This window comes from Branchiostoma floridae, chromosome 12 (genome assembly GCF_000003815.2).
Source record: "Branchiostoma floridae strain S238N-H82 chromosome 12, Bfl_VNyyK, whole genome shotgun sequence".
Classification (NCBI taxonomy): Eukaryota; Metazoa; Chordata; class Leptocardii; order Amphioxiformes; family Branchiostomatidae; genus Branchiostoma; species Branchiostoma floridae.
In genome coordinates, this window is record NC_049990.1 from 4,147,750 (window position 1) to 4,160,033 (window position 12,284).

A 12,284-nucleotide genomic window follows, 5' to 3' on the forward strand; every position below is an offset into this window, starting at 1 on the left:
GTAGAGGCTACTAGTAGGTGTCCTAGTTCTGTCAGAGAGTTAAGGTGTCATATTCAGCTCAGTGAGTTGCTGGTAAGTTGTTTTTCTGTTCCTTACGGTGCGGTTTGCCATAAACTTACTTTAGTGTAAAGCAATGAGGCTTCAAATCTCAGGCTCCTTGGTCCAAACAAGATTGGTGCTTCAGAAAAACACCTCTCTAGATTCGGACGCGTATACGTAAATACGGAAAACCCCGTAACCGGATGACCTGAAGACATGCGTGCCTCTTACAAAAGTTTCCTCGCTCCATTCGCCAGGTAAAGAACTACAACTTATACTTTAATATTCTCTGACCACCAAACATTGAAAGAAAATCTGCTGTGATCTTGCCTTCGGGTTTTAACTTTATTAAGGAATTGTTTGGACATTGGACCAAGTGCCCTTCACTAGTTTGGAGGCCTATAATGACCCCTGAATGACCCTACATTCAGGATCATTGATGATTGAACACTAGGCTTCGCTCGACTTCCGACCACCTAACCAAGGTAGGCGCTGGGTTGGAAGTGGCACGGAATCCATTCTACTCTAGCTCTTTTGAAGTTGTACGAAACGATATAACCAAACTTACACGTAGTACCTGCTCCCTATATATGTCTCCGTATACAAAGAAAGACAAAGATAAACTGGAAAGGATACAGAACCAAGCTGCCCGCCGATTCTGTACAAACAACTATAACAGGGATTCTAGAGTTACCTAAATGAAAACAGATTTGCAGTGGATGTCACTTGAAGACAGAAGGAAAATGTCCAGACTTTCCAAAAGACCATGATGTACAAAATGACCAATAAACTGGTGGACGTATTAACTGATAAGTATGATCTAATACCAGCTAAAAAAAGAACAAGAAACAGTAATGCCTTCAAATACCAGAGTTACCAACCTAGGATTGATGTGATAAAAAATTCTTACTTTCCCAGAACTATCGGAGAGTGGAATTTGTTATCACCAAGTACAGTAGGGGCATCTTCTCTGGGTAGTTGTAAAGAACGCTTGCAGATAGATGTGCAAAAGTTAGGTGTGACGGGTCGTTCGGTGTAATATAACCAGCTGCTGCCGCACCGCGTGTCTGCGAAGCTGGTGTGTTACGCCGAACGGTGGTTATACCGGCTATATAGATACAGATACAGATATGGAATATGTCCACAAGAGACAAAAAAAGTCGATGGGAAATTTACAGGTGCCCTGTGCAGGATGACAGGTTAGTTTGTGCTGAGGACTAATATGAACCCCAGAAAGACTCCAGAAACATATTTGTTCGATTGATCGATCTCTACCTGACTAACCACGATGACTATAGGGAGAATATTTTTTTCTACGGAGGGGGCCTAGACTCCGTTGCAGTCTTCGGAACGGGGCAGGTTTTTTTTTTTTTTGGGGGGGGGGGGGTCCGCTATTTTCGACGTTGCCTATGTTCTCTTGTGCCGGGAAAGGGAGTTTGCCGGGGAAGGGAGTTTGCTGTGGAAGGGAGTTTGCCGTGATAGCTAGTTTTTGCCCCGTCCGATCGGACAAAGACTCGCCATCGTCACGGCAAACAATCGTGGTTCGTATTGGGACTTGAAAGCTTTTGTTCATACTGATAATTATGTACACCTCCGGGGCCTTGTCACACAGTGAACGTTTAATGGGCTAGACAAACTTTTCCACATTCCGTATTATAGGGGTCTGCTACTTTACCTGTAATAGCCTTTATTGCACATTCATGCCCTATCGGGCTAAGTACAGGCATATAGATACAAAGGGTAGTAATGCAGTAAACATGGTTTCTAAGACTAATCTAAAACATAAATTCTAAAACTATTCTAATACATTTGTTCGGCTTCTTCTCGTTTCTTAGTTATGTTAAATATGTAGCTTGATTATAAACAGAGCGGTGTTATCTACAACAAGATCTCTGGGGACGAAATCGTGAAGTTCTGCCTGGGGTTATATCAGGCCTTGGGCCCAGCCGATTTTGTACCAAGAGATCTACTTCCAGAGTAACGTTGATTTAACTAGATATTGTAAATTCTCAATTTACACGACTAGAGGAAGGCTCCTAACTCTTAAGTGAGCTAAACTGAATCGAGATCACTTTAAGTTTCTTTTTTTTAATATTGGTGTACATATCAGTGAACAAGACACAGTGGTGATGTACAATAGCAGAGCTAATATCATCATCACCAATGGAAAATTTGTAAATAAGATAGACAAAGGACAATGTGAAATAGATTTTCGCTTCCCTGAAAACTGAAAAACTCGAGCCTTGAGCCATGACACAGGTTAGTGTATGGGGTGACTGGCCGATGATTAAGTTTTTACGAGTACGTTGACTTGTATGTATGTGTGTGTGTGTGTGCTTCTATTCACGTAAACAGGATATCTAAATGTATGGATGTGGCCACTTGAATACGTCAATGGCATTTTGCCCGTCGGCAACAGGGCAATGACACTGGATAGATCCGGGTGTTTGTATTAAGGATTGTTCCATATGATGTTCATATCGTTATATATGCATCTAACCTGATTTGATTCCAAACCGGTGCCCGGCCGGGCATCTTTCGGGAAGAAAAGGTACAATATAAGAAACAACAAAACACACGGAACTTAACATCTCGGTCGGTCCCCGTTTTGAAAATGTGACCTGCTAGGAGATTAATCTGAATCAAACTTGGAAGATTAAGTTACAACCATCCCTGAACAGAGACGGTGGGCGACAAAGAATTCTTGCAACCTATGATCCACTGCTCACTGAGTCACGTGTTCTATCTGCATAACGTGACTTCACGACAGCAGTGGGTTGTTTTATTCCTTGACAAAAAAAAAAACTGATGCTGTGCATTGAAAAATTTTTGTGAGTCCAATTTTTGTGTTGGAAATTACAGTTCAACTAGTTCAAGAAGTTCAAAGGTTGACTATTTGACACCATAAAGTCAGAGGAGTCTGGACAGACAGGTTCCACTATACGTATATACCATATATGGCACACCGTTCAGACCTTGGCCGCGTGACCTGAGATGCTCTGAGATCACTCCGGGTTGTCTAGTGCGCCCCTGCAGGATTGTCGTCCATTTCCTCACACAGGTGAGAAGTCATGATTTTACAGTACAAAGATCTTAAGGGAAGCTTAGCCCCTACCAGGCTCCACATGTCGCCGGAAAAATGTAGGTAGAAATTAGCCAAATAGACAAATATCACACTAGAGGAGTTGGCCGGCCCAAAAGTTTAAACTGCAGCTGCGATGTACATTGTGTCCCCAGGCCTATTTCGTAAATTGTAGTTTCGAGCAGGCCAAGTCCTCTTGTGTGTTTAATTGTTTTATCTATTTGACCAATTTACACGATTTTCCAAGTTACCGCGCTGCCACATTCGTAAGTCGTCGTATGATTTTGGCGTTGTAGAATTCTGCACGGATGGAAACAGCGCACCTTTTCCGCCGCGAAATCTTGAAATTTTGAACGACTATCTCGCTCAAGAATGCCCAGCTTGCGTTACTGAGTACCCCATCCGGTGTGGGATAGATTTTGAGCTCAGGCTGGGGACAGATCGTAAAGCGTATGTAAGCGTATGTGTCCGGACCCCAAGTCAGAAAGTTACCGGAAATATCTTTCGTGTCAGAAAGCATATGTTAATAGGGCTGTTTTATTGTGTATGTCTCCGGGCCTTGTTAGGCTAAGGTCACATTTCCACAAAGGGGCCCGGCCGGGCACCTTTCGGGAACGATAAATACTATGATATAAAAGACAACAACAACACAAAACGGACCGAAAATAATTCAACAGCATACATTGACCATATTTATTGGCATAAACTTAAATTTTTCGTTTCCGCAAACAGCCTGGCCGGGCCCCGGGTAGGAAATGGGACGTAGGCCTTAGTGTTACATTGTGAACTGAAGTTTTAACTACATGTACTTGAGTGTTTACCTTCGCGTAGCTAGCTCAACATTTATACCACTAACGTTGTAAGTATAAGTAGAGAAGAAAAAATAATGTTTACAACATAGCCGTACCACGGACATGGGAAAGAAGTATATAGACATCTCAATACTTCTTCTCCTGGCATTTATTTTGTCAAATGGCTTCAATTGTTACAGGAACGATGTGAAATTTTGCCAAGACATAGGTCTTTGAATTATGTTAGCGGAGTCCAGAGTGACCATTTTGAACTTTGGCGTCTGTTAGTCGACGTTAACGTTCTTTTGTATTGGCCAAACCATCATCAATTATCGGTCTTGTCCGGATACAGATCTAGACAGGGGCTGCATACACAGTCACGCAGCGTGTATAGAAAGTGTACATAGTACATGTAACATGTTACATACCGGAGCGTGATTGGCTATTTATGACGTCACGTTTTGAACTCTAGACGCCCCACCTAGTTGGAAGAATAACGTTGTGTAAAACACACTCACAGTAGCTGTTTGTGGCACATGTTCACAATAGACAAAAAGATTAAGAAGGAGAAGTCTGTAAGCGTCCTGTGAAGATCGACAGGTAAGTTCGCTCTAAGCAAGGATTTTAAGGAGTTAACATTAAGAAATACCCCAGAAAGTTGTCTGACCAAGGAGGTTGTCCCCTCCAACCTCCTTGGTCTGATGATCGTTCTTGACTAGACTCTAGATCTATCAGACTAACCTCGCTAACTATACTAATAGGAGGAATAGTTTGCCAAGGGAGTTTGGCTACCCCAGGGTTTCATTTTCTACGGGGGGGAAATGTTAACCTCTAATATCGTGGACTTGCTCTCCTATCATTCCTTTTTTGTCGAATTCTTAATCTAAATCAGATGGATTCCGCACGATTTCTTACGAAGGCGGTACTTACCACTTACTTATCCCAAACGATTGCCCACGTTTTTGCACGTAGACAGCACGCAGTTGTACGTACGTACGTCGATCGGGTAGTGCCCTTTTTCAACGGGTCAAAACGCCAGACCAAAGACAAAAGTTCCTGACTACTTCACTGCCTTTGAACCAGCTATGTAAATAGTTATTTCCAAGTTCAGATACCGCTTGGACAAAGTCACGATGGTGTCCATGACCGTGAACTATTATCAGGGTGCACGCAAATACTCTTTTGTTCAGTCTTGCGTCGGGCCCCGGGGAAGATAGCACCTCCAGGACTAGATCTGCACAACAGGTATGCATTGTAGTATCTGCGGGATCAAAACATACAAACAAAATCACTTTCTTGGTCATTTGCCTACATCATAAGTTGAATCTGACTTCTTGCACTGCATACTATTTATGTATGGATACGAATTAGACCACCGACGCTTGGGAGTTGTCCGCCATTTCATCTTTAACCAAGGAATTCGCTTGAACGCGTTCGGTTGTTTAAGATGTTAATGAGGTTTGATTGGCAACATAGCAATCCATTTGAGGTGACTTTCCCCACGAAACTTCAAAGATCTCCGGCGACAACAAGTACGGTCGATTCGGGAATCTCTTTTACGCTCTGCGACTGGCTTACGTCTGGTAGGCTATCACCGCTTACTTTCACATTGTTTGCGAATGCTTGAAATGTGAGCGAATGGCACTGAGTATGTTGAACATATTAAAGCTACAAATGTCAATCTGAACGACAATGTCTAAATTAAGGTCTACAAAATGTTCACATTACTAGCTTATAACAATTAATAGTATGTGTAGTAAAACCTAACTTTTGTTGCCATAAATAAAAAGGTATACAAATCTCATGCTTGAAGTCACTTCTGCTAATTCGGACTCAGATCACACAAGTTGTCTGAAAAAACAGGAAACGTACACACTTTCCTTACAATCTGAAGCATCTGTCTATTAGCTTCACGCGGGACTGTAAGTCAAGACTTCATAAATTTTCCTTGGTAGCTGCTAGTTTCAGTTGTACAAGTTTGTCAGGTCGCCCAAATTAATCGCATTTGACCTGCTTGTCATATTAAAACTGTTTTTCTTTGGTTTTGCAGGCATTATATTCTTCGAGAAAACAGTTGATCGTGTCCCTAAAGATGGCTTGCTCTAAGGAGAAAGGTAAGTCACAACCTATTAATGATTTTGCCTTTATTTTAGTTAGTCTAGCACTGAACGAAATTGTCTACTTTGAGTATGAGAAAATATTGATACTTTTTAACAACAGTTTCTTCTTTCTACTGTACAATCGTGAAGGAGACTGAATGTCTGCAAGATTTTTTTAGAAGATAGACCAGTAATTCGCTATTCACTCCTTAACCCATTCATTTACTTCATTCACCTATTTATCATTCATTTATTCATTCGTTCGTTCGTTCTATCTTTAGAGAGCCAGATCCTAGAAGACATGAAGGAATACTACGGCAAGACAATCCAGAGCAAAGATGAGTTGATCATCAATGACCCGGGGAGTGGCTGCAATGCGCCTCGCTGTAAGCTGCCTGCTCACATCGCTGATGCCCTGGCGCTGGTGCATCCTGACGTGAAGGCCAAGTAAGTCAAGTTGATTGGTGTAATCTCGAAGCAGATCCTACGGTAGCATAAGATAGTATCAAAAGCCACCAGAGGAGTGAAGCCGGCCTTGGGGTGTCTTTGGCTACCCAGTGGCTGATTCGACTCCCTTTGCGGCCATTTGATTATCTCCAAGCAGATTCCTCTGTGGCAAGACAGTAGCATAAGCTGGGGAAGGACTTTAGCCGGCAGAGGAGTACGTAATTGCCAATTACTCCTCTGCCGGCTAAAGTCCTTCCCCAGCTTTTGTTACTGTCTTGCCACGGAGGAATCTGCTTGGAGATTATCAAATGGCAAGCTGTACTCCTTAGCCAGCTGTGATACTATCTTATGCCACTGGTAAATCTGCCTGGAGATTAGGTCTGTGTGCCTCTTTTCAGCAAGAACGGTAGGGAGATCCTCACTAAATAGCTTTAAACAACGTTCTGAATTTAACTGGTATTTCCACTGAATCTACTGAATCTACCAGAAAAGCAAGCCACTTGTAAGTAAAGGAAACGAAAAACCTCCGCTTGGAGTATTAGTTGTGTAATCAGGTTTTCGGTCAAAGGTTAAGATCCCGGATGTTCCATTTTTTGTCGAGTTTTGGCAAGTTCAGACGCCAAGTCTTAGTTTTAGACTCAGAGCGTGCACGCTGACGATAGTTTCGACCTCAGTCAACGTTGTGGATATTGGCGGCGACACGTAGAAGATCATGAGTCCGCCAGAATCCAGCAAAACTAAAGTAGGGCACTAGTTGCCGCGGCGACGGTTGGCGGGCTTTTTTACATGCTTCCTTTCCAATACACAATTTTATGATTTAGCACTATCAATAAAGGCAAAAGAAGCCCACTAGGGCGCTAGGTGCTTACTAGTACTTAAAATTAACGGTTGCATGGCCATGGTTGGTTGAGTACTCAGAATTCGACAAAACGACAAAGAGATTCGACAAAAGAGTGGAGGGTGGAAAAAATAACATGGACTGGAGGAAAACTGGCATGAGGAGTTTGGGCGCAGGCAGCTGACCTCCTTTGGCCGGCTATACTCCTTGGCCAGCTTTGGTACTATCTTATATGCCACCGGGAAGCTGCTTGGAGATTAAGAGTGAAAAGATGTGGTGGACTACATGTAGTAGAACAGCGCCCCCTAGAGGTCCGCCTGGCTATAACATTTACAGTGCATGTCCCTGGTGATGAAATGTTAATCAGCTGTTCTGTGTTGGTTGGTCGTGCTTGTAATGATATTAGAAACATAATGTGTTAATCCAATGATTAAGCTCATTCCTTTATCTCATGATGATGGCTTTCTTCTTTGAGCCGCTGCATTACAAAGGACAATAACTTTTCCTATGGTATTGTTTTACCATTGCATATACGATATAGGGAACTATGCAAACATGATTTACATTTGAGTGGCATTTGTACACAATCCTTTGGAGGTAGTGAATTGACATGTTCAACCAGTTTTTCTAGTCAGCTGTACTTGTATTGAATTGTTCTGCCAGTTCATTCTAGTGACGCTGAAGAAGAGTGATAGACTCAAAACATTTGGAAGTAAATCTCAGTTTTTTTTATCCAGTTGTAGAGATTCAATTGTATTTGTATATTGTTTATTATTGGATGTCTAACCTTCATAAACCTACAGGAGCTATGGTTGTGGTTTGACTGTTCCGGAGCTGTTGGAAGGGACCCATGTGTTAGACCTGGGCAGTGGTGCGGGGCATGACTGCTTCGCCTTGGCCAAACTGGTGGGGGAGAAAGGCCATGTCACTGGGGTGGACATGACAGAGGAACAGGTAAGTTTTACCTCAGTGAAAACGAAAGTATTGTTTTTAGTATTTGTTTTGCTTGAACCACTCTGCTTGAGACACTCAAATTGGCCAGCAGGCCTGAGACTTCTTTTTGAGGTCATGAGGGAAGAAAGGGTCAGATAAGTTATAACGGAGATACAGATTACATCGAGTCTTAATAAATCTATTTACATATCATCATCATCATCATCGGTCGACGTGATCAAATGTAGACATGTTCGCACATGTCTACACACGACGGGGTTATACCGCCCCTTACGGGGTGACATACCCTTTCGTAGGCTAATTACAAGACGGGGATGCGCCAGGTCTCCCGTCCGGGTGAATGATGTAATTCACCATGTGGCTGATACGAGACAGAGGTTCGCCAGGCCTCCATCCGGGTGATTTGAAGTATACATGGTACAAAACAATAGTAGAGGGAAGGCTCAGCATTCAAAGTCTGTGTCTGTTTGTTTGTTTGTTTGTTTGTTTGCCCTGGTATGTTCTGGTATGTGTTGGTAGTTGGCCCAGGTTAAGGTTTGTTATATTTTTGCTTCTCCAGACAATCACATTTTCCCTCCATATGCAAAATTTCTTATACATGTGGTAAGAACTATGAACTATCTTTCAACTCATATGACCTAAACTAAACCAATAAATAATTGAAAACCTTAGAAGCCACTTGTAGAGCTCACAATCACATTTAAGGGTTTGGGGCTGCGGCAACTTGAAATTTTATAGGCAACCTAGCAGTCAGCTTTGGCAATCTGGCTATAAAAAATTTTCGAGGTTAAGTGCATACTTCGGGCTTCGACTAGAGATTAAGTGCATGCTTAGACGTCAAATTGTACATTTGATAATACCAAACTTTTTTTCAGCTGGAATTTGCCAGGAGCTACATCGACTACCACCGGGAGACATTCGGCTACTCCGAACCCAACACGGATTTTGTGATGGCCTACATCGAAAAGCTAGGCGAGGCCGGGCTGAAAGACGACACCTTCGACGTCATCATTTCCAACTGTGTGGTGAACCTGTCTCCAGACAAAAGGGCTGTGCTGAAGGAGGCATACAGGGTGCTTAAAGTGAGGGTATAATCATGTATATGGTGGGTTTAAGTAAGTGGGCCAAAATTTATTCCTTGTACACAACTAAGTGTTGTTTTGATGTCCATCTGTCACCTTTCTATGGGCAATGATGACTTGCTGCTTGCAGATTTTCTGAACTTGCTCTTGCTAGCTAGGTCAGGCACACAGGGTGCTTAAAGTAAGACCTAGTTTTGTACCTACTTATAAGTGTAGATGTGACTTGAGACTTTACGAAGAAAACCATTTAGTGAACTTCTTGACAGACTATTCTTATAAAGAAAGAAAACTAAATTATTGCGTGGTGTTACTTTGAGAAAGAGAATTCCTTCAATCAGTCGTGATTACACAAAGTTGTGTGGCCCAAGGGCTATCAAAACGGAGATGGGCGGTTGCGCTGCTTTTTGCTCCATCTGGTACGAGAATGACTTGAAATACTGAACTGTACCTTTTTGTTCCAGCCTGGAGGAGAGATGTACTTCAGCGACATGTACGCTGATCAGGTCGTGCCGGAACACATCAAGCAGCACAAGGTCATGTGGGGTAAGGTCTCTCCCTCTGTTAGTTTTCACATGATGATGATGCAGGAACCCCAAATGGTCTGATAATAGCAAAAAGTCCCCAAATCTTTCAGGCATGGGGAAAAATATGTTACATGTTTTGCTTACCCAGCAGACCCCAGTAAAAAAACTGACAACCCTAGCCTTTTAGCAATTCATTGATTCTTTCATTTATTCATTGGTCGATTCATTTCTTCATTGCTTCCTGCTTGATCAGTCAATTCATCCATCCATCCATCCATCCGTCCGTCCATCCATCCATCCATCCATCCATCCATCCATCCATCCATCCATTCATTCATTCATCCATCAATTCATTCATTGATTCACTCAATTCCTTGATCGATTGATCGACCCATCAACCAATCTACCCACGACTATGATTCCAGGTGAAGGCTTTGCGGGTGCGCTGTGGTGGGAGGACTTTTATTAGTCCTTCCAACTATCGATTAATTTATTGATTCACTCTTGATTGATTGATCCATCCATCCATCCACTCACCCATGATGTTTGTTTGTTTTGTTTGTTTATGATGATTGTTTATGTGATTGTTGTTTGTTTATGTGATTTCAGGTGAAGGCTTTGCAGGTGCCCTGTGGTGGGAGGACCTGGTTAGGATTGCCCGAGAGGTCGGCTTCTCCACACCCAGGCTGGTCAAGTCAAGCCCCATCAACGTCAAGGAATCCATCCAGGAACTGACAGGTAAACTTGTCATCATTGTGATGAATTCTATAATGTTGCTGTCAGTTTTACCCTTTAATTTGCAACAGGAATGCCAGTGTTACCAAAATGAAACAGACCTGCAGCAGATGACACTTAAAGTTGAAGACAGAAGAAAAATGCCCAGACTTCACATAATGTAAAAAAGACAATAAACATGGACATACCAACTGATAAGTATCTAATACCTGCTCAAAGAAGAACAAGGAATAGTCATGCCTTCAAGTACCATGCAGATTTACCAACCTAATGATTAATATTGATGTGTTAAAAAATCTGTATTTTCCCAGAACTATTCCAGAGTGGACTTTGTTATCAACAAGTACAGTAGGGGCATCTTTGCTGGATAGTTTTAAGTCTCAATTCAGAAGCACACACAGACAAACATATACACAGACCTAAGATATATTTTATATTTTTCAAGATTGTCTCCTTTTTTTGCAGGTGATATTAAGTATGTTGCGGCGACCTACCGCCTGTTTAAGGTTCCCCAGAATGGCAACAGTGGTCCCGCTGACGTCACCTACAATGGCTCTGTCACAGGACATGACAAAATCATCGCTCTGGACAAAAACAACACCTTTAAGGTAAATCTTATATGAGAAAAGGTATGTACTGTTAGTTCCTAGTCAGAATGTTCAATCCATTGCTTTTCTAGCCTGGGTACCATCCAGATAGAAGTTCACTCCGATGTTTGCTTCTGCTACCTGTCTGGAGACCTGCGCATTCAGACCTTTTGGTGGTGACATCAGTTAACGAGTAAATTAATTGCTATTGGAAAGTAAACAGATAATACCGGCAAGCGTTTACATGAAGATAGGATTTTGAAACGTAGACAGTAGAAGTTGGATACTCCCCAAAACACAGTACTTTGTGTCAAAATGGACCATTTTTTCTAGTATAGCCCATTCACAAATTTTCACATACAATCAGGTCCAGGTTCAGGTCCAAACCTGCTCTTCTGGACCTGGACCTTATGATTAGCTGTATCTGATCAATGAATTTCCTGTATCAGTACCCACCCTTAGTTGGGATATCAATCAATGTAAATGCGACCCGGGTCTGATATAATATTTATATCATGTACCACATTACAGGTTGACTGTGTGCTGGAGGCTGATCCGGAACTATCGGTCATCATCCAGCAGTCCAGGTTTGTCTCTGCCTTCACTGTTGTGCCGCGCAACAGCCAAAATGGTCCAGCAAAGGTAAGAACTAAAGAACTAACATGGTTATGCTCATTTTATCTCATAGATAACTGGTGGGTGTACCAACTATTAAGTATATCATGATACCAGCTCAAAAAAGAACCTTCAAATACCAGAGCTATGAACCAAGTAAGGATTGGCATAGTCATTTAAAAAAGCTTTAAACACTGCTTGCAGCTAGATCATCATCTAGATGTGCAAAGTTAATGTGTGACAGGTCGTTCAGTGTAATACTATATAACCAGCTCTTGCAGTGCCGTGTCATATTAATTTTACTTTATCAATTTTTGTATCTCGAGTCAAAGAAGACCTTGTATAAATACAAAATACTTTACATAAATACCTTATACAAAACAAACAAATAAAGAGTAATAAGTTAGAGTATCTCTGAAGTAATGTCAAATACATGAAGATACTATCACTATGGCCAGCGTAGTACGGCAGGGGCCGGGATTGTCCCCTTT

At 42.1% G+C, this 12,284-nt stretch overlaps 1 protein-coding gene across 1 annotated transcript in view; it reads left to right on the forward strand.

Annotated features, from left to right (window-relative positions):
* The first annotated feature begins 5,993 nt into the window (after positions 1 to 5,993).
* Positions 5,994 to 12,284, forward strand: part of LOC118428036 (arsenite methyltransferase-like) — a 7,898-nt gene continuing 1,607 nt past the window's right edge. The window contains exons 1-8 of the mRNA XM_035838002.1: positions 5,994 to 6,026; positions 6,293 to 6,458; positions 8,100 to 8,250; positions 9,126 to 9,332; positions 9,794 to 9,875; positions 10,466 to 10,594; positions 11,057 to 11,199; positions 11,710 to 11,820. Coding sequence (XP_035693895.1) covers positions 6,005 to 6,026; positions 6,293 to 6,458; positions 8,100 to 8,250; positions 9,126 to 9,332; positions 9,794 to 9,875; positions 10,466 to 10,594; positions 11,057 to 11,199; positions 11,710 to 11,820 — 1,011 coding nt within the window. The 5' untranslated portion in view covers positions 5,994 to 6,004. The remainder of the gene's footprint in view (positions 6,027 to 6,292; positions 6,459 to 8,099; positions 8,251 to 9,125; positions 9,333 to 9,793; positions 9,876 to 10,465; positions 10,595 to 11,056; positions 11,200 to 11,709; positions 11,821 to 12,284) is intronic.